Source organism: Littorina saxatilis, linkage group LG1, assembly GCF_037325665.1.
Source record: "Littorina saxatilis isolate snail1 linkage group LG1, US_GU_Lsax_2.0, whole genome shotgun sequence".
In the NCBI taxonomy this organism is placed as follows: Eukaryota; Metazoa; Mollusca; class Gastropoda; order Littorinimorpha; family Littorinidae; genus Littorina; species Littorina saxatilis.
The window spans coordinates 42,947,032-42,968,636 of record NC_090245.1 but is presented as its reverse complement, the minus strand read 5'-3'; the positions used below and the strand labels follow the sequence as shown (position 1 = coordinate 42,968,636).

At 42.1% G+C, this 21,605-nt stretch overlaps 1 protein-coding gene across 1 annotated transcript; it reads left to right on the top strand.

Moving 5' to 3' along the window:
• The first annotated feature begins 4,622 nt into the window (after positions 1-4,622).
• On the top strand, positions 4,623-20,913 carry LOC138974921 (uncharacterized). The gene is made up of 11 exons (XM_070347651.1): positions 4,623-5,463; positions 5,931-6,106; positions 6,518-6,536; positions 7,358-7,455; positions 8,162-8,314; positions 9,160-9,312; positions 10,116-10,340; positions 10,637-10,722; positions 11,005-11,170; positions 13,166-13,344; positions 13,979-20,913. Exons 1-11 carry the CDS (start codon positions 4,623-4,625, stop codon positions 15,825-15,827), a joined length of 3,945 nt encoding a protein of 1,314 aa, XP_070203752.1. The 3' UTR covers positions 15,828-20,913.
• Positions 20,914-21,605: the final 692 nt, after the last annotated feature.

Genomic DNA, 21,605 nt, shown 5'->3' with positions numbered 1-21,605 from the left:
CACCTGAGAGAATAACAAGCATTGAAATGAACAAGCGACTCATGAAATGAGGATGAGGATGAAAGTCGCTTGTTCATTTCAACGCATTACACGTGTCGTATGCACAAAGAGCGATTACTTCCCTTTGGTTATTTGATATCTTACCTACGCTCTGCCTCATTTCGTTGAAGATTCTTGCAATAAAATAGAATTATTCTCAATTTAGCCATACATTTCACACACTATAATCGGTTTTTCTATCAGGTAAACTACCAAGGACGGAATCGCCTCGCTATAATGCTGCTTCAGACTTTACGGGACGTATACGAATGCTCATCAAAACCAGGCAAACAAAAAGTTAACGAGGATGCAAAGGTTGCTATGGATTTTCTACTCGTCAGAGGGATGGTCCTTATTCTCAAGCCTGCGTTTCAAGAAGGTCAGTTACGAATCCATTTTGTTTTTATTCTTTCTTTCTTTCTTTCTTTATTTGGTGTTTAACGTCGTTTTCAACCATTCAAGGTTATATCGCGACGGTTGTTTTCATTCAGCTGTTTTTATTCAGCTGTTCGTTATTCTTTACAGTATTGCAAGCTTTCATTTCTAATGGCCCAAGCAGTATAAGCCATATATATATATACTAGATGATTACCCGCTTCGCCGGCTACCGGCTTCGCCGGGAAGAAGTAGAGCCGAATACCAGGCTGCGCCTGGGACCCGGCTCTGCCGGGTGTACGCCGGCTTCGCCGGCGCACGAAGGAAAGGAGATAAACGCGCAAAACACTGGAGACCTTCTAAAAATAGTAACGTGCAGTGACCTTCTAAAAATAGTAACGTAGTAACGGGAATATGGATTGACGCCACACGGAGGAAGGGAGATAATCGCGGCTGAAAACACTGGAGAAGATAAGGAAGAGTTACTGGTAGTGGATCCCGAAAAAAAAAATTTAAAAAAAATTCGGTTGCTGAGAGCACGTGTTGAAATATCTCATCGATGAGGTTGTGTCCGGGGTGTAGCTGAATACGGTGTCCAAATTTGAAAAAGATCCACCGAGAACTTTGGCCGTGCATCGCGAACAGACAGACAGACAGACAGACACTAGTCGTATATATATATAGATATATATAATACTAGAATGAATACCCGCTTCGCCGGGTAGCCGGCTTCGCCGGGAAGAAGTACTTAGAGCCGTACGCCGGCTTCGCCGGGTCCGAACAATGGACCCGCCAAGCTTAGGTCCCTCCCAGATTCGTGGAATGGGAACAGCACGAAAATGATTCAGTGGCCATAATGCCATTCCTGACCATATCGAGTAACATCCTTGTCGACGAATGTAACCGTGTTAATCACCTTTGGAGGCGAACTCCACTCAAACAGGACTGAGCAAGTTATGGCTTTTCAAAGGAAGGCCAGTACATAAAATTACACAAAAGCCGCCAGACCACATCACAAACAGAACTGAACAATGCACAGGTGTTGCTCACATAGAGACACACACACAAACACACACACACACAAAAACACAGAGAAGCCGTATCTATAGAGAGATAGATGACAGTGTATTTTTCGCGTGGCTATAAATGGATTCGACCTTTGCACTTTTACAGTGAGGATAATTTACGGGTCCAATTTACGTTCTGTACACTGCGTTGACCTTCTAAAAATAGTAACAGTAACAGAACGCCGGGAATATCCGAAGACGCTCAGCGCAGTGGACAGCGCAGTGACATTCTAAAAATAGTAGTAACTTACAACTGAACGGGAAAGCCACACGAAGGAAGGGAGATAAACGCCAAACACTGGAGAAGATAAGGAAGAGTTACTTATAATGGTGAAATGAACACAAAAACCCAAATCAGTTCAGCGCTGCGCGCTGAGAGCACGTGTTGAAATATCTCATCGATGATATTGTGTCCGGGGTGTAGCTGAATACGGTGTCCAAATTTGAAAAAGATCCACCGAGAACTTTGGCGTTGTGATGTGGTGTAGCGGCTATGGTGTGTCGGTATGGGGGCCCGGGTAGCTGAGGTGGAACCAAAATAGCTGAGGTGGAACCAAAATCGGTTCAGCGCTGCGCGCTGAGAGCACGTGTTGAAATATCTCATCGATGAGGTTGTGTCCGGGGTCTCTCTGAATAAGCCCACCAAATTTGAAGCAGATCCATCGAGAACTTTGGCCGTGCATCGCGCACAGACAGACACACAGACACACAGACACACAGACACTAGTCGTATATATATATATAGATAGATATATACCATATTATTTTATATTATATTAGTTGGATACCATGGGTTGACAACTCTCGCCATCAGTACCACCTGACCACTGATGAGACACTATTGTGTCTCATCAGTGGTCAGGTGGTACTGATGGCGAGAGTTGTCAACCCATGGTATCCAACTAAGAACTTCTGTTGGCATGGGAGACTACCCTCATCTGACAACCCCAAGGGGATATCTGTGAAGGGAAACACTTTGATTTAAGGCCAAAGTGTAGAATAGATATTTATTAAGAAAGAATTTAGAAATTTAGACAAGTTTTAACCAAGAAATTAGGTTAAAACAAGGGAAATTTGAAAAAGCCTAAAGGGAGGTAACTCTGTACCAACCTGCAGATCCAGAAATGGATACGCAAACAAGTTAGATCTAATTTTGAAAAGGTTAAACAGGAAAAGCGGTCAACTTTTCACTGCTGTTCAACACAGGACTTGGTAAAGAAGAAGTTTTCTGCAAGACTTGTTCAATTGGATCGCTTTAAAGGCGATGCAACTTTCACGGTGACCACATTATAAAACATCAGAAATTGTGAAAGAAACACTTGAAAGTCAGCAGAGACTTTCTTCCGAGATTTGTTAAAATCTCTTAGCAGAGAAAGAGAGAGAAATAAGTATCCCTTCACAGACAGCCTATTGGGAGCATCAGACCCTCCTCAAGGGGGACCGAGATTTACAGAGCAAAGTCCCTTTGTGGGGGACGTATCGCAAGGTAATCTAATCCTGAGGAGGACCATTGTATTTGTACCTAGACCAGACACGTGTTTCGACACCATTGTGTCTCATCAGTGGTCAGGTGGTATTAACATATATATAAAGGATTAACTGGCATAGTTACTGAGCAATTTCGAGTTTATCATTGCAGATGTATCAAACACTAGATGAATACCCGCTTCGCCGGGTACGGCTTCGCCGGGAAGAAGTAGAGGCCGGGGACCCGGCTTTGCCGGGTGTACGCCGGCTTTGCCGGCGCACCGTACGAAGGAAGGGAGATAAACGCGCAAAACACTGGAGAAGATAAGGAAGAGTTACTGGGAATGGATGTACAGAAAAACCAAAATCGGTTCAGCGCTGCGCGCTGAGAGCACGTGTTGAAAATTTTCGCCGGGAAGAAGTAGAGCCGAATACGTGGCGCACCGTACGCGATTGACGCCACACGAAGGAAAACTTCTAAAAATAGTAACGGGAACATTGACCTTCTAAAAATAGTAACGGGAATATGGATTGACGCTACACGAAGGAAGGGAGATAAACGCAAAACACTGGAGAAGATAAGGAAGAGTTAGTAGGAATGGATCTGGGAAGATGAACAGAAAAACCAAAATCGGTTCAGCGCTGCGCGCTGAGAGCACGTGTACGCGAAGCCGGCGTACACCCGGTCCCCGGCTCTACTTCTTCCCGGCGAAGCCGTACCCGGCGAAGCGGGTATTCATCTAGTATATATATAGATACACCCTTGAAATTCTTCTGCAGAAAAAATCTCCAAAATTGGTTCTTCAGTTCTACATATTAAATCAATGTTAGCATTATCAAGATTGTGCCTATGCACACAGTTTTAACATCTAAAACGATGATTTTGTTGTTTGTATGACTTCAGGCCAGGACATATATTCCATTCAGCTCTGCTACAATGATCTCCTGTGGTTTATAGTGTTATCAAACTCCAGCCGTATCAAGATATTTCAAACACTTCCATAGTGGGCACAATTTCATTTTCATTTTCAATTTCATAACATTATCGTCTCAAATTCGAGTGGCTTCCTTTCAAAGGAAAGCTAGCAGCAACTGAGTCGCACTACCCAGGTGTGTGCGTGTTTCTGTGTAATCAGCCACTTGTGTCTATGGCAGAATTACCGAGGTCTTGTTCGTGCCACAGTGGTAACACGGGGGTGGAACATGAATACCGTCTCTGAGTCTGCACATAAAGTTGACCCGTGTCCGTCTCGGTCCGGATTCGAACCCGTGACCATAGGATCACACAAGTCTATTGCTCTATCAACTGAGCTACCTGGCCAATGTTCTCATGGGTAGATTCTCACCTCGGAAAAGCCAAAATTATACTTGGATTAAAATGTTGCCGAACATCGTCTGTTACAAAGCAATACTCTGACAAGGGAAGCAACAGGTTTATAATGCCGCCCTTTGAATTGCAGCAAGATGATTTCCTTCCATTTAGACTGTTAAAGCTTCTATATTATTATTTTTACTTAATTTTTTTTATCCAATTCGTCCGGTGTTTAATCGGTTTAACGATATGAAACGCTCGTCATTGCACTCTCAACAGACGACCTGCAGGTAGGCGAACAATGCGGAGATCACATCCATTCGATCACTGATCTGACGGTGGATGTCATCAAGGGAGCAAACATGTCAATTCAGGATGGTATTCACCACGAAGTCGGATGTCTGGCCTTTCACACCGCCTCCTACGTGAAACAGGCCTTCAACATGATCTTTCGAACAAGGGAACTACCGCTTACCTTGCTAGCTGAAGCATACTTGGAACATGAGCTGCAGCTGATAGGATTTCAAAGAGATCGTTCTGCTGACTGTGACCACTCCCTCATCTCAGAAAAATCTCTTGAAGTCTGTGGGTGGAAGTGGCTGAGTTGCACTGTGAGTCTGAATCAGATGGAAGGGTTCATGTACATCCCAAAAGCCAGCTGCCTGGCGAGCACTAACCTGAAGAAGTGTCTCAGCGATCACCCAGGATGCAAAGAACATGATGCAGATCTCCATGCCAAGATAGCTGAGCGGTCGCAAAGGCACGTCAGGCACCTGGACATGCTGAAAGAACACAGTCCTCAGTGTAGTCACTTGCTGCAACTCTTCGCCTACCAGCTCCTCCCCTTCCCCCTTTACATCACAGAGAAGGTTCAGAAGCGCCGCCTGCTCTCACATCTGCTGAATCAAAGAAGCTCAGAGAGCCCGCTTAGCAGCTCAGAACAGGTTGCCATCATGCATGGTGTCATCGAAGCTCTGAAGTATCTTTATTCACACAGGATTGACCCTCGTGACGTCACTGCATACAACATGGTGGTGGAATTAGGGACTGAGAACTGCGATGTGACGCAGTGTTCAGGAGTTTGCCACCACAACTTGGTGGTTAAGCTAGCTGACCTTGGCCTGGCACACGAATACCGTCACAAGGACAGCCGGACTGCTGATCCTGGTCAGGACAATGGCATTGAAAACGACATCAGACCAGGTAAGGGTTCTTGTTCTTGTCCAAAATAACACGTTGTGAATATGTGCTCCTACGCAAGTGTGCTCAGTGACTTTCATTAACAAACACTGAATGAGTTTATGTGTATGTTGAAGCAGTTTGCATTTCTTTATTGTTCTTGTATTTTTTCTCTTCTTGTTTCATGTACGTCCATGGGGTTTCTTGAATACATTCTTTGCCTTGCCTTGCCTTGCTTCCAAGTGTCAAAGATACTTTGAAGAAACTATCGTTATTCAACCATTTTTCGAATATAACACATACCGGTTGTTTTACTGGTTATGTTTGGAATGGGTATTAAGAACTTGTTCTCTCAATGGCTGTGAAACTAACATTAATGTATCAATCTGTGGTGCGCGAAGCCAGCAAAACACAGTTGAATGAATTACAGTTTTACTTGCTTTTCATCATTTGTGTTGCAGCGACTCAAGTCTCTTTATGAACATTTTCAGTGCGAAACCAAGGCGCTGTGCCAGCAAGGTGGACGTCCCCCGAATCACTATTTAAAGGGCTGTACGGGGAGAAGAACATGGTGTACAGTGCTGGCTGCGTCATGTACGAGCTGTGGACACACGGCTGTCAGCCCTTCACCAGCTACGACCAGACAACAGAGGACATCTTGAGAATGGTATGTCGGGACGAAAAATGATTTGGGCAAATAAATTTCACATGGTTTTATCCCTTCCCCGTTTGTTAACTGCTAAATTTATTAGCCCCGTTGTGTCTTTGACCGGAGACCGAGGTGAAACATATCTACACCACGTGGGAAAGTTAGGAAAGCATAACAAGCCACCAAAATGCAAAGCTTCAGCTGCAAGAAATATGTATGATTTGTCCCATTATTTTTTTAACCCAAGCAGGGTTCCGCTTTGATGAGGATTAATCAGACTAACTTAATGTCTGGAGGAAATCAGACCCTGAAATTATGGGAACGGTTCCAAAGATTCGAACACCGCTGACTTCTATGACTTAATAATTACTCAGATGAGTCAAAACTAAAATGGTAATTTAATCATTTCCTGTATTGATTCTGTTGTAGATGTTAATGGAGCCTGGAAGTATACAACTGCATCACTGGCCATGCATCCCAAAAGCTGTGTATAACCTGATGAAGCAATGCACGCACCACGTCCCGGAGGAAAGACCCACACTGAGCAACATGGAGACAAGACTAAATGAAATTTTTCAGCAAACTGAAAATACTGACCGTAAGTAAAAGAAGAATGTCTGATCTCGCAGTGTAAGGACCGAAACCACAATCGACGATTTTCGGAAATAATTCTGTCGGGTTTGTAGGGGTTGTGGAAGAGGTAGCTTTTCTTGCAAAACGGCAGACAAACAATGAAGGGACCAATCACTAGCGAGGGGTGTGCCAGAAACACGTGGAGACACGCACGTGTTTCCAGCACACCCCTCGCTAGTGATTGGTTCTTTCATTGTTTGTCTGCCATTTTGCAAGAAAAGGTCAATCTCCCACAACACATACAAACCCGACGGAGTTATTTTCGGAAATCGTCTATTCTTCCTCCTGGTTGTAATATATTTTGCTCAAGCGCCTTATATATTAGAACACTAATTGTGTGACGAGTCTGTTCGGGATTTAACATTCAATAGACTCATGATTGAGGCGTGTGCTTGTGCTTCTGCCGTTTTTATTTTATGTGAAAATAGTATATATAGGTCCAAACATGAAACAAAGTCATGGGTAATTGTCTTTCTCAGCTTCCCTCTTCGAATGTGTCAGAATGTGTACAGTTCGTCTGAGTAACTTTTCAGTGCACACAGAATTATCATTTCTAAAATATGAATGCGTCAGTGAAACTCCTCCAAAAAAGTTTTCTATTGAAAATATTCACTGGTCATATGTATTTCACTACAGAGCCGGAACCTGGCCTGGAGGCGGCACTTGCTTCGGTCACCCAAAGGTTTCCACCCCTCAGCAGAGATCAGATTCAGAGAGACCACATCCCAGAAACTGTGAGCTTTCTTGGTCTTTTATTAAATGTAGGAGTCGAGATGTGTGTGTGTGTGTGTGTGTGTGTGTGTGTGTGTGTGTGTGTGTGTGTGTGTGTGTGTGTGTGTGTGTGTGTGAGTGAGTGTGTGTGTTGATCGATCGATACCCTGGACATTCCTGGAGAGATTTTCACAAAACTTAATACATGTGGATTTTTCTACACCATATCCCCACCCTTGTTGTTCATGTTTTGGGGATTAATATCTCTGGTGATGTCCTTTCCTGCTTTAAAGTTGAGTCAAGCGCTTAGAACTGTACCCACGGAATACGCGCTATATAAGCTTCCTATTGATTGATTGATTGTAACCACCTCAATTTTCAATCAAATTGACATTTTTGGTCACACAACATTTGACCCGCTCCTGACTATGAGATTGCATTTCAGATAGGGAACTTGAAAGTGACCTAATTTAATGTGTTACATTCTTGACATTATTATTAGAATTGAAAATTGTGCACAAAAGTCAAGGGCTTTTATGTTCATTTTGTTTTTAAAAGATGTCTTTTTTCAAAATTTACAGTTGCCAATTTAAATGACTCTTAGTTTCATCTTAATAATTGTTGATGTTCTTTAACTACGTACTAATACTGTTGTATTCAAAATATATAATTAAATAAACGGAGCACTCACACCGCTATAGTAAAGTAATAAACCCTTTTCTTTTTCAGGGAATTCCGGTCTCGATTCAGCGGCTTATCCATATCCCAAAGACTTCGGATCTTTACAAGAACAACCGGAAGAGCTTCTGGAAATCATCTGAAGACATCGTTGTGGACGAGGAAGAGATGGAAGCACAAGACCCACTACACATTACTCATTTGGTAAGGATTCTTTGATGTACCGATCTATCTGTTTAATTCATTTATTGCAAGCTTAGGTTCCTTGCAGTTTGGTCGTTTTGATAACACCACGTGTAAAATTAATTTGACCACCTGTAGAGATCGGTCGCGGATCACGACTGTTCACACGGGAAGGAAGGCATGTTTAAAAACACAAATATCACTGCATCAGTACATAATTATTTTCAGAACGACAAAAAGCATTACACCAGTGCATCTTTTCAGAACAACAAATAGCATTACACCAGTACATCTTTTCAGAGCGACAAATAGCATTACACCAGTACATCTTTTCAGAACGACAAATACATCTTTTCAGAACGACAAATAACATTACACCAGTGCATCTTTTCAGAACGACAAATAGCATTACACTAGTGCATCTTATCAGAACGACAAATAACATTACACCAGTACATCTGTTCAGAACGACAAATAACATTACACCAGTGCATCTTTTCAGAACGACAAATAGCATTACACTAGTGCATCTTATCAGAGCGACAAATAACATTACACCAGTAGGCTACATCTGTTCAGAATGACAAATAACATTACACCAGTGCATCTTTTCAGAACGACAAATAGCATTACACTAGTGCATCTTATCAGAACGACAAATAACACTCCATCAGTACATCTTTTCAGAACGAAAAATTACATTACACCAGTACATCTTCATAGAACGACAAATAACTCTCCACCAGTACATCTTTTCAGAATAACAAATAGCATTACACCAGGACATCTTTTCAGAAGACAAATAGCATTACACCAGTGCATCTTTTCAGAACGACAAATAGCATAACATCAGTACATCTTTACAGGACGACAGAACCAGCGTTGACGAAGTTGTGTCTGCCAAGTTTGTGCGGGATGAGTTATCGTCATTGGAAGCAAGTGAGCTGAGCGGAGTGGTGTGCTGGAGCCGAGAGGACGGCATGTCACCGAAACTGGAATCCGACGGAGTATTTCGTCACGTAAGTATGTTATAGCTAAAATCTAATAACAGATAGACTGCCAACGTTCCAAAATTCAGAATAAAAAAACAAGAATGGAAGGTAATTGAAACGTTTATACATTTTGTTTGTTTGTTTGCTTAACGCCCAGCCGACCACGAAGGGCCATATCAGGGCGGTGCTGCTTTGACATATAACGTGCGCCACACACAAGACAGAAGTCGCAGCACAGGCTTCATGTCTCACCCAGTCACATTATTCTGACACCGGACCAACCAGTCCTAGCACTAACCCCATAATGCCAGACGCCAGGCGGAGCAGCCACTAGATTGCCAATTTTAAAGTCTTAGGTATGACCCGGCCGGGGTTCGAACCCACGACCTCCCGATCACGGGGCGGACGCCTTACCACTAGGCCAACCGTGCCGGTCGTTTCTAATTGACAATTCAATAATAAATAAACCTTCCAATTACCTACCGTTCTTGGTTTTCGATTATGTTATAGCTTATTTTCTTGCATGATTCAAACGTGCTTCCAGCCTGTTCTCCTTTATCTTTCTCTTTTTCTTTCCCATTCTTCCCATCAAAACTGCATACACAGGCATAAACGGCCAAAATGTCCATCGGCTTTGTTGTGTTGTCAAGGCTGAATGTAACTCTTACTCAAAACATGCCTGACACATTTTAAGGGAGATTTTCTTATTAACAAATATCATTTTTGTTTTGTGAAGAAAAAAAAGCCTCCATTTCCAGTGAGCAATACAAATATTATCAATTTGAAAAACAAAACTACAACAACAACAACAACACAAATCATTTTTGCAGAAACGAGAATATGGGGTACCGACAGTGACGATGCTGGACGCAGCGATGAAGGGACAATGCTCCAACAGAATGACAAACGACGTGTATGCCAATGGCCCGACTGACTCAGGGTTTCTCGTGCCCCTCACCCATCTGACGCGTGTTGTGCATGACATGCACGAAAAGGGATGGATCTACCGCGATCTCAAGCCAGAAAACATACTGATCGATCGTAACAACGGAGAGGTAGACTTTCACTTTATATTTAATACCAATGTTGTTTTTAGAATGTTTAACCTTGCATGTGAAGTCTCATAACATGCCACCTGGTGACCAGTATGTGGTAAGCCTTGCCTGAGAAGTTACATAATTTGAATTTCTGACTTACAATTGCCCTTGATTCTGAGGAAATATGCATGCGACTGCAATGCAAGGTGGGCTTTCCAGCCGACAGTAAAAGTTTCCGAATAAATAGTAGGATTCAATCTGAGAAAGTTGATCATTTCCCCTACTTTTACAAGTATTTATCATTCAATGTCCAGGTCATTCTTCCACGGATAGGACGTATGCAAAACCTGAAAACAGACACCCATATTGTCGATGACATCTTTGAGGACTGCCGCAGATGGTAAGTGCCTGCCAGTATTAAGTTAGCTATCCGTCTGAGTGCCATTCTTCATGACTGCTCGTCTACTTATTTAACAATCAGTCTATCTGTTCCTACGCCTTTCTGTCTGTCTCTTTCTGTCTGCCTATCTATCGTGTGTGTGTGTGTGTGTGTGTGTGCGTGTGTGTGTGTGTGTGTGTGTTTGGGTGTGTGTGTGTGTGTGTTTGGGTGTGTGTGTGTGTGTGTGTTTGGGTGTGTGTGTGTGGGCATGGCAATGGCGTGTGGCTTGTTTTTGCTGTCCAGGCTGGCACCTGAAGTTTTGCTGAGCGGTCAATACGGGAAGGAGAACGACATCTTCATGATGGGCACAACCATGTGGCAACTCTTCCATATCGGAGAACTGATGGCAAGCAATCCGCAGGCTTCCCGCAAGGATTTCGCTCCTTGTGCGCACATTGAGAAGCAGCAGGTAGGCTATAGCTTTATATTCTGAATTTCTTTTAACCACTCACACAAGGATTGACTTCTTAAACAAAGGACTGGTGTGTTGCCGCCTTTAATTCTCCAATCCGGAAATTCGTCTTTCTATCAGAACAAATAAAACCAGGATTCATTTCCGACTGTGTATCTAGTATACGATACAGTAGAGATAGAATTACCTGAGATATAGAATGAAAGATGATTAATGTTGGTGACATACTGCCCTGCTTCACAATAAAATGTTGGATATAAACACCAGAATTAGAATACAATATGAACAGCCATACTTTTGCATTAAACAATTCTTACTGCCAAATATCCTTAGCGGATTATGACTTTATTCAGTTATTCTGCAGAAAAACAGAAATGCTGGAGAAAAACTGTTTGTTTCTGCAGCATTTCTGCATACTGTCATCTTTCGCGAGAGCAACGTTTTTTTCTGCAGTAAAACAGTTTTACTGCAGTAAAATTGAAATCAAGAATGCTGCAGTAAAACGGTGATGTTGTTTTACTGTAGAAAAACTGTTTACACTTTTTCTTCAGCATTTTTGCATTATTCAGTTATTCTGCAGAAAAACAAATGCTGGAGAAAAACTGTCTTTTCTGCAGCATTTCTGCATAATGTCATCTTTTGCCGAAGCAACGGGTTTTTCTGGAGCAAAACATTTTACTGCAGTAAAATTGAAATCAAGACTGCTGCAGTAAAACGGTGCTGTTGTTTTACTGCAGAAAACCTGTTTACACTTTTTCTGCAGCATTTTGTACTGGCTCATTATAATGTTGGAGCACGCGAGCCCCCCTCTGTCAAGAGATGGACTCATCCAGAATTACCAATAGTTGTGCGTGACACGAATGTATTTTGTCTGTCTGACTTCCTTTCCGCCGGAAGTTCAAAGTTTCAAATTAAACAATGGCACCTGTCAGCAACATTGTCACATTTTCCCAGACGAACGCAGTAGTCCACTTCGTGTTCGATTTGCTTCAGAAATTGTTCACGTTCGGCCGCCATTGTGAAGTTGAATATAATGCCCTTATGCTACACGCCTTCTGATTGATACACTGCGGAACAAACTATTATACTATCCCAGGGGGCGACGAATACAAACGCTACTTTACAAGGTCGTTCGTTTTTCTCCAGAAAAACTGTCACAGTCTATTCTGAAGAAAAAGTTAATCGCAATAATGCTGCAGAAAACCAAGTAAACATTATGCTTCAGAAAAACTGTTATACTGCAGTAAAAAAACGGAAAAGACAGTTTTTCTCCAGCATTTCGGGTTTTCTCCAAAATAACTGAATAATGTCATAATCAGCCAAGAGCCAGTACAAAATGCTGCAGAAAAAAATGTAAACAGGTTTTCTGCCGTAAATCAACAGCACCGTTTTACTGCGGCATTCTTGATTTCAATTTTACTGCAGTAAAATGTTTTGCTTCAGAAAAAAACGCTAGCGCTGCTTCGGCAAAAAATGTTATTATGCAGAAATGCTGCAGAAAAGAACGGGTTTTCTCCAGCATTTGTCTTTTCTGCAGAATAACTGAATAAAGTCATAATCCGCTAAGGATAGCCAAACCCTCACAATAGTGTCCACTAATCTTTGCCCCTTTCGGGCAGGCATAGTCAGGCAAGTTTCAACCTGAGCTGGCTGGACAGAGTCAGAGAGCAATATAAACAAGCATATCGAAGGTAATACTAATGTCATCATGCTGTCTTAATGATACCGAAGCTTTTAATCAGTAAGGATAATGTAATTAGGGATAAACTGTTGAAATGCTGGTTCGTAAGTTGAATGCCGCCTGCTTTTTGATGCCCGCAGTTTGATGCAAAAATATTCAGTCTTTCCAGTAAAACTATACAGACCTCAAAGACTGTCGGATTAGTTTATTTGCCCATATCTCGTTTAGCTGCACGCAAAAAGTTAAACAGAAGCGCACGGCTTCAATTTAGCAAAATTCACCAAATCATCTTTGTATGAATACATTTGCAGGTTGTCAACTATGTGAGAGAAGGGACAGCCTTACCTAAACCAGCTTGGTGTCCTGAGTGGCTCTACCAGCTAATACTGAAATGTCGACACCCAGATCCTGACCAGAGACCCAGTGCAAAGGATGTACTGGACACACTTCAAGAGCACAGGGTGGACGGACCGCTGCCGATACCTTTCATGTGAGTTAACACACCTTCATTTCAAAAGTATTTTAGACGACCAGTATCATGTCCTCCATGACAAGATCTCTCCAACTACCTTCCCTGTTCAGTGTTGACTATTTGAGCTGTCTTAGCCGTGACTGAAGAGGTTTCTGGTTGATGTATTTCAGCTAACAGTCCGTTTTTCTCCTCTATTTGTCCATCTATTGATTCTCCGCTTCCTCACAGGAGTTCATTGCGAAGTACAGTTTTCAGAATAACATGCCAAGGAACATCCAGAAATAAATGGCTCTCAGTTTATGAATTACGTTTTTTTCTTTTGCAACTCAGATACAGTTAATGTGCCCTACAATTCTCGAGTTGCTCACTCTACTTCTTCTTTACGTAATTTTCTTCTTAACTGACCTCCACGCATCCTCATTCTTCACCTAAATAATAGATGTTTGGCCTTATTTTTCAGAGTAAATGTTTTCTACTTTTGGAGAGCTACAGTAAACAAAGGATTTTAGCTGGACCTATTCAACGTTAACTGATCGAAATAACTTGTCAAAAGGAGGTAGTCTCTTTGGAAGGATTTGCGGGCCGTGATTTGTTTCCCACGGGCAATGTATATCATTGATTGAAAGAAAACAAAATTATTCTATTATTTCAGATCGGAACCAACTTTTGTCGAAGCTGAACTGCCTCACGAATTTGGTGACACAACAGTAAGACGAGGAACTAAGAAACGGCCAAGCACAAAACGCAGTGGCGTCACGTTCAAGAGCTTGAGAAGCATCAGGAGAAAGCTGACTCGTCGGACGACCAAAACCCGCAGCAAGAGCACTATTGGAGCAGAATTCTCCGCAGAGGAGGAGACTGAGCGGATGGTTGTTGACCCTGACCTACAATGTCTCTACATGAATCAAACAAGTGTGGGGGTTGATCTGCAAAGCACAGTAAGTCGGCCAAAACAACATGGCGTAAGAGCAACGTCACCCAGCAGTGCACCGAGGAAAGATGACACGTGCAAAAAGTTTCCATCTGAACTTACGAAGCCACCTGACCTCCAGGACACAGAGCAGAACGATCAGCAAGGCGATAGAACTCGAAACCAGGCAGAGGCAACGACGAAGCGAAAGAAGACTGGCCCCTGCGGTCATTCAGACACGAAGAGGGCAAAACAAAAACAAAAACGTGGCAGCGTTGCTAAAGCACAACAGAATTACGACGAAACTGAAGTAAAACAAGTCATCCCAAGCAAGGGTCAATATACAAAGTATCGGCCGAAGCAGTCACAAACTTGTCCTAGAGGGGATAATCATAACACTTCCCAAAGCAGAACAGTCGCACTGGGTAGCCAGGCATCGAGGGGCTACGATGTCAACACTCGACCCGGGGACGGATATCTCACTGCGTTTGATGATGTTATTCCTCTCCGTGCAACTATTGCAGACATTTTCGAAGATGACAACTACGACCATGTAGGAGGTAACGCATCCGCAGCCACAAATGACACATACAATCACACAGCTACAACTACCAATCCGGGTGAAGTACATGATGATAACTTTGAAGATTCACAGGAAGCATATGACACCATACATGTCTGCACAGTGAACAGTGATGACCGCGCGTACGAGAAACTGAACGTCGTGGTTTCTCCTGCCTTCGAGTTGGGGTCATCCTCAAAGACTGCAAGGCAATGTCAGAGTTCAACCGTTCCCCGTAGGATGTGGAGGAGGAACTTTTCTCCGGGCACCTTTGAAAGCGCGCACACGAATCCGCCTTTCCCTAGCTGCAGCAGTGCAGATGCGGACTCAGCCTCAGGGAGCCACACTGATGACTCTTTGACCGCAAGTAGAGAAGTAGACGAGGACTTGGATAAACATTGGAGGAAATCGCTGCATGGAGAAGACGCACCTCGGGATGCACATGCTGTGTATGAGATCATGCACGACGGTTGTGATGACAGGGATAAAGACGATGCCGTTGTTCCGGGGGCAAGCGAGGCCCATGGTGACATAGACGAAAGTTTCTACCTCGATGCAAAGTCTCCTTTCATCCCAAAACCAGCAACATCACAATATGATAGGGAAACTGGAATTGAGAGCAGCCGGAGATCCGAGCGTTCTGCAAGCAGCGAGGAAACTTTAAGCCATGAGTCTGACTGCTCTTCAGACTCAGAACCTTGGGGGTCTGATTTTGAAGATTATAACTGCTCTGTTGAAGGAGAAGAAGACGATGTTCTGAATGGAAAGGACGTCAGGGAGGCCCATGGATTTGTCATGCTTCCTGGTCCTCAGACAGAACACAGGGCACGCATTCCGCCAAGAAATTTAAGTACAAGTGCACCCCTTGAGCATATACATTCCATTACAGGATCAACTGCAGTGAAAGCTTGGGAAACGCATGAAGGTGTCCCATGGGGTTCTGGTGACAGACAGACCATGGACATTTCAACTTTTGATGAAGAAAGCGAAAGGTATCGTTTCAACTTTCTGACAGATTCCTCAGTGTAGACCCAACAAAAAAGGGGACACAATCATTAAAATGCAGTTAAGGGGATGCTACCGAATGGGTTATCGCGAACTACACAGCAATAAGTTTTATACGTACCCCATCCTAATGCATTATCGCGGAGCAGACAGACTGTCTTATTACTAACATTTACTTGATGGAGAAAAAGACATATCTCTCTTGACACTCCCAAACCGTGATATTGATTCGAAGCTGACACTAAAATGTTGCATTTTTACCCATGTGTATTTGGATACAACTTTTGAGTGTCTTTTCGTGAACCTCAATCTGTTCTATTTGTGAGTTTTTGTGTGTGTGGTTAAAAAAAAATGGTATCATTTTTAAATCGTATGCTTTGACTGATCAATATGCGTTCAAAAATGCAGGCCAAAAATGGTGTCAGAAGTTTAAGATATCACGTCATACTCTTGCATATGATGTGAAACGTAGCTTGTGCATCGATTTTCATCTAGTCTAAAAAATTAAAGAGCTGCCATCATATTTGCTAGTTCAGTAACATTTATCATGTGCCTTTCCTTTTAAGTGTTTAAGGCTTTTCGCTGTGCAATTTGCGATTGCACAGCTTAGTTGCAAATTGAACAGGAGTCTTCGCGGTAATTATCAACATTAATTGGGTTTGTGAAAGTGAATGTTTACAATCATTGTCCTCGAAAACACGAATCCTAAGCCGCGATGGTTCCATACATCTAAGAAAAAACTTGATTAGCTTTTACTTTGGCAATAAACTTGTCACCTGAAACTCAAACCCATTTACCACTCGGATTTGTCACATACGAACATTATAATTATAAGATGTTTAGTGGCTTGTTGTCAGATGAGCTTTTTTTGTCAGTCCGAGAGGCGCATATCGTTTCTGTTTCATCTGTATCGATCAAGGCCACAAGGCCGATCGAGGTTGATCAAAATGTAATAGAAGTCGATATGCTCCCCGAAGGCCGACAAAAATGCTGCTCTGGCAAGAAGCCACCAAACATCGGTTTTTTTAATCATTTGGGTAGTGAAAAAGTACGCACAATCATTGACCGGGAACCGTATTGTGGAACTACTTTTTAGAATGCAGGGCCCCAAATGCGGGTCAGACTTTCAAGCGCCGAGATCATACTTGTGTAATGTCAAGCGTAGCTTTTCTTCCAGTCTTAAAATGAACAGAGCTGCCATCATATTATGCAAGTTCAGAGTGCTCTTACATACCCTGTGCTTTTAAGGGTTTTAAGACCTCTCGTTGTGCTTAGTTGCAAATTGACCGTGACCGCATATCAAACAAACAGCCTGATGGCTTTTACATTAACAATCCACGTTTTATATGAAGCTCAAACCCGATTTGGGTTTGTCACATATGAACATTGTATTTTTGGTTTCCCAGCTTGTTATGAATTTAAACTCGTGAAACTGATAACAAAAAGTGAAATACGAGTGTGCTTAAAAATCATTCGCTGTTGTTGTTTTGTTGTTTGTTTTTTGTAAAATAAATATTGTTCCTTTGTATTGTTTTTGAGAGATGTTTAAGATGTATATTTTTGTTATTTGTTGTTTTTGCTGATTGTTTTGCATTTTTTCAAATGTTGGGCGTTTAGAACATCATTTAGTAGACCGAGTGTCATTTAGGGCAATACGACTGGTGGCCATTTTTTTAAACTTCAGTTTCAACTTTTATTGCAGATTTTTTTTTATCTGTTTCTATACTCGACGAATATTATAGCATGTGCCGCGAAATCACATATTTGCTTAATTTTTACATGTTTCGTGTTATTTTGTGCTATCCCCAGATGTAATGATGCATTTATTTGTTTGGCATTCATTTAACATGAATGTGCTACCTTCCGATGGGCTAAATTCAATTATTTCCCATGGCACATTCCTGAGGCATGCGCGTTGGGTTGTGTGAAGGCGAGCATAGGCTTCCGAATATCTCACTGTTATAACCTCACTGTTCTGTGTGTGTGGCTCTACAAGGCAACAGTTTCAGTTTGGTTGTTGTTCAGTGCACACGTTTTGGTCAAACTCTTTTGGCATCACCATGAGCACTGAGACAGAAAAAAATCCATTGGTTTTCGTATAATAACAACCCATTGTTTTGAAACACGCCAGCGTAATGTTTTTTGTTGTTCCTCAAAGCACGGACTTGCTCACTTACCGTTTTTTCCATAGCGAACTTGTATTTGTTAATGTTAATTAATCTTATTTTGTATGTGGTTTAAAACTATGTATCCCAGTGGAGGAAATATGATCTCTTCTTCAGCTTCAATGCCATTTACTCTGTCACAGATGTGAATATTTCAAGACCACTGGCCTTTTGTGGTGGATATTTGCTCACTTTTATACACACTTAATGTTAAACTACTTGTTTGACGATCTCGGTATAATTATGTTCCTTCTATTGCGTTTTTGTTGTTGGTGTGTTTGTTTTTAATTCTATATACTCTTTTTAAAAGTTGTATGCGCATATTCAAAATGCTTATGGGTTTGCTTCATACACACAAACCTATATCAAACATTAACTTCATCGGCCTCGAGACCGGCACGGTGGCCTAGTGGTAAGGCGTCCGCCCCGTGATCGGGAGGTCGTGGGTTCGAACCCCGGCCGGGTCATACCTAAGACTTTAAAATTGGCAATCTAGTGGTTGCTCCGCCTGGCGTCTGGCATTATGGGGTTAGTGCTAGGACTGGTTGGTCCGGTGTCAGAATAATGTGACTGGGTGAGACACGAAGCCTGTGCTGCGACTTCTGTCTTGTGTGTGGCGCACGTTATATGTCAAAGCAGCACCGCCCTGATATGGCCCTTCGTGGTCGGCTGGGCGTTAAGCAAAGAAACAAAAATCGGCCTCGAGTTCATGTTATGTAGCATTAATTGTCAACGTTTCCCATTTGAATGTAACCAAATAAATGTTTCAAAATGTGCCGTAATCAGTGGTAGGAACCTGTACATCGGGTGAAAGATTTAAGTTGTTTAAAGGCACAATGCTTCTCGTGAAATAGTTCATTTCACCATCTCAAATCTGGTTAGGCTTTTACATGGGATACGATCATTCCTCGACTTGAGAAAATGTCAATAATAAACAGGCTAGTTCTCTTTGCACAGTGGGACATTTTTGGTGAATTAATTTCGATAAGAGAGTGAGAAGGTAACTCAGAAAATGTCCAACTCACCACATCAATCAATATGAGGCTAATATCGCGCGTATTCCGTGGGTACAGTTCTAAGCGCAGGGATTTTTTAATTTTTTTTATAGTATGTGTCCAAGTGGAGGGATGGTCTTATTCCACGTAAAAGCCTGGTCAGATTTGAGATGGTTAGCCCAACTTTGTTCACCAGGAGTGATTCTTTAATCTTGTATAATTATTTTGAACAGTGGTAGAGGTGCGTGGAACTGTTGTGAGGTATTCCTTTTGATCTGTTACGGCTACTGTCTTTATCAACGTTTCGTGTTGCACTACGTTCGTATGAAGATCACAATGTGGTTTTCTTCAGTTGTTGTTTTTGTTTGTGTTCTCTGCATATGTTACAGTAATGTGTTGTGTAGTATATCTACTGTGCAGTAATTGTGTGTCTAGTATGTGTTACATTTCAAAACTCCTTCTTTAAAGTGGCTTATATTACGGTGTGTGTGTGTGTGTGTGTGTGTGTGTGTGTGAATAGAATAGAATAGAATAGAATAATGTTTATTGTCATGAACCTGTAAAGTTATTGTGTGTGTGTGTGTGTGTGTGTGTGTGTGTGTGTGTGTGTGTGTGTGTGTGTGTGTGTGTGTGTGTGTGTGTGTGTGTGTGTGTGTGTGTGTGAATGGCGGGTAAAATCAGCTTCTGCGAATGTTGTATAATTATGCTAGAAGATCTTTGAACTCTTGTCAAAGGTTTTGTTGCACTAGTATTTGTTGAGTGTTTGAAGTATACTCGATACCTTTTGGGAAGCACATTTATATATATTGTTTAAGTACAGTCATATATTTCGCTAGTGGATACTTTGTTTCGTTTTTTCTCCAAAGCATGTTATCCCGTTAATGGTTTTATTGTATGACGTTGAATGAAAGTTTTCCCGCCCGCTGAAAGGAAAGGGTTCTGTGGTATCTATAAGACTTTTTCAGTTCTGTTTGAATCGTCTCTTGTTTACATTTTCACAAAGATCTTTGCACATACATGTATGCGAGTGCACTTTTGTTTTTGTCGCGTCTGAATGTCATGATATGTGTTCTTTGTGTGCATGTCCAAAATACCCCAGGAGATACAGAGGTGGTTTTGTTTGTTTGTTAACTACGGTACATTCGAACCCTTAAGATAATGATGTTATATGTAGCCTAGGTATCTTTAGGCCAGCTGGTCTTTCACAGGTGGGTTTTTTGGTGCAAAATATCGTTGCTAAACACTTTATTACACAGGTTTTATTAATTTTACAGTGTTAACGTTTTACGTACTAGCACTTATCCGCCTGCCTTCTTCAACTGAAGAAAGAGAAAGGAGCTGTCGCGAAGAGCCGGAACAGCAACTCGCTTTATTACCAGCTCTTGTGTTAGTTGATATGGCTCTTCCAAAGGCTCCTTTCAAATTTCGGCATTCATTTCGATCCCGTCAAATACTTTAGCAGCAGCGACACTAACCGAGGTTGTCAAAGGTATAAGGACGGTTAACATAGAAACAAAAATATATGTTTAGGCTTTCATTCAAGCATAGTAAGGCAAAACAACATGAGCGCTGCGTTGTGTGCGCTGAATCTGAGCATTGCGCGAGTTTTCACTCAATGTCTTTATATAGTCCTGTTGGTCAAATTACAGTGGTACCTTATGAATTACAACAAAGCAAGTCTTACCTCTCTGTTGAGTAAATTCTTTACAATACATCAGAACCACGAAGAGAAGAATGTGACAAAATGAACGCAGTTTTAGCAGAACGATCAAATTAATACAGTCAAGGTACGGCCATTGTTTGTGTGGATTATGTACTGATGTAGCTGATGTATGCAGTGAGTGATTTCCCCTGAATGTCCTCGATTTCAAGACATCCCCACACGTTTTGATGTTCACACGTTTGAAGTGTTTAGACACGAAATGAAACAGAACAAGGTTTCCAAGTTTACTTTTTGTTTTCGTCTGAATTGTGTGCGTGTGTTTGATTGTGTGTCTGTGAGTTTGTACGTTTTTTTTAAGTGTTCGTGATTGTGTGTGTGTGTGTGTGTGTGTGTATATGCGGGTGTGTGTGTGTGTGTGTGTGTGTGTGTGTGTGTGTGTGTGTGTGTGTGTGTGTGTGGTCGCTGGTCAGGCGTACGCACATTCAAAGACTTCACATACAATGTAGAAATTATCTTCTATACAGATCACTGACTGCGTCACGGCAATAGCAACTGGTGCTCAGTCAATATCAATTAAGCTGCACTCTTCTTCTTCTTCTTCGTCGTTCGCTCAGTGTCATGTGAGCGTAGATGCGTTGTGCTGCCGTTACGCGCCTGACAAGTCAGGCCCAGCACATCCGACTTCAGCTTGTTTTTATATCAGAGTGTTCGCTCTCCTAGATTGATTGCTTTACCGGGCTGCCGAGTTCAATCTACCCGTTAGCTGCACTCTAGGCCCGATGTCTCTCTCTCTCTCTCACACACACACACACACACACACACACACACACACACACACACACACACACACACACACACACACACACACACACACACACACACATAGTTTGTCTTACACACACCTTACGTATTTTACACACACACATACTGGCATGCACGCACACGCGCAACATCACTTACACGTTAACAAAAATTTAAA

What these genes read in the sequence shown, in the direction of transcription:
- LOC138974921 (XM_070347651.1), top strand. Translation starts at nt 4,623, where the DNA reads ATGTCAATTCAGGATGGTATTCACCACGAAGTCGGATGTCTGGCCTTT. An exon ending in TGAAAACGACATCAGACCAG is followed by an intron (nt 5,464 to 5,930) that starts GTAAGGGTTCTT and finishes GAACATTTTCAG; the next exon opens with TGCGAAACCAAGGCGCTGTG. An exon ending in TCGATCGTAACAACGGAGAG is followed by an intron (nt 10,341 to 10,636) that starts GTAGACTTTCAC and finishes TTCAATGTCCAG; the next exon opens with GTCATTCTTCCACGGATAGG.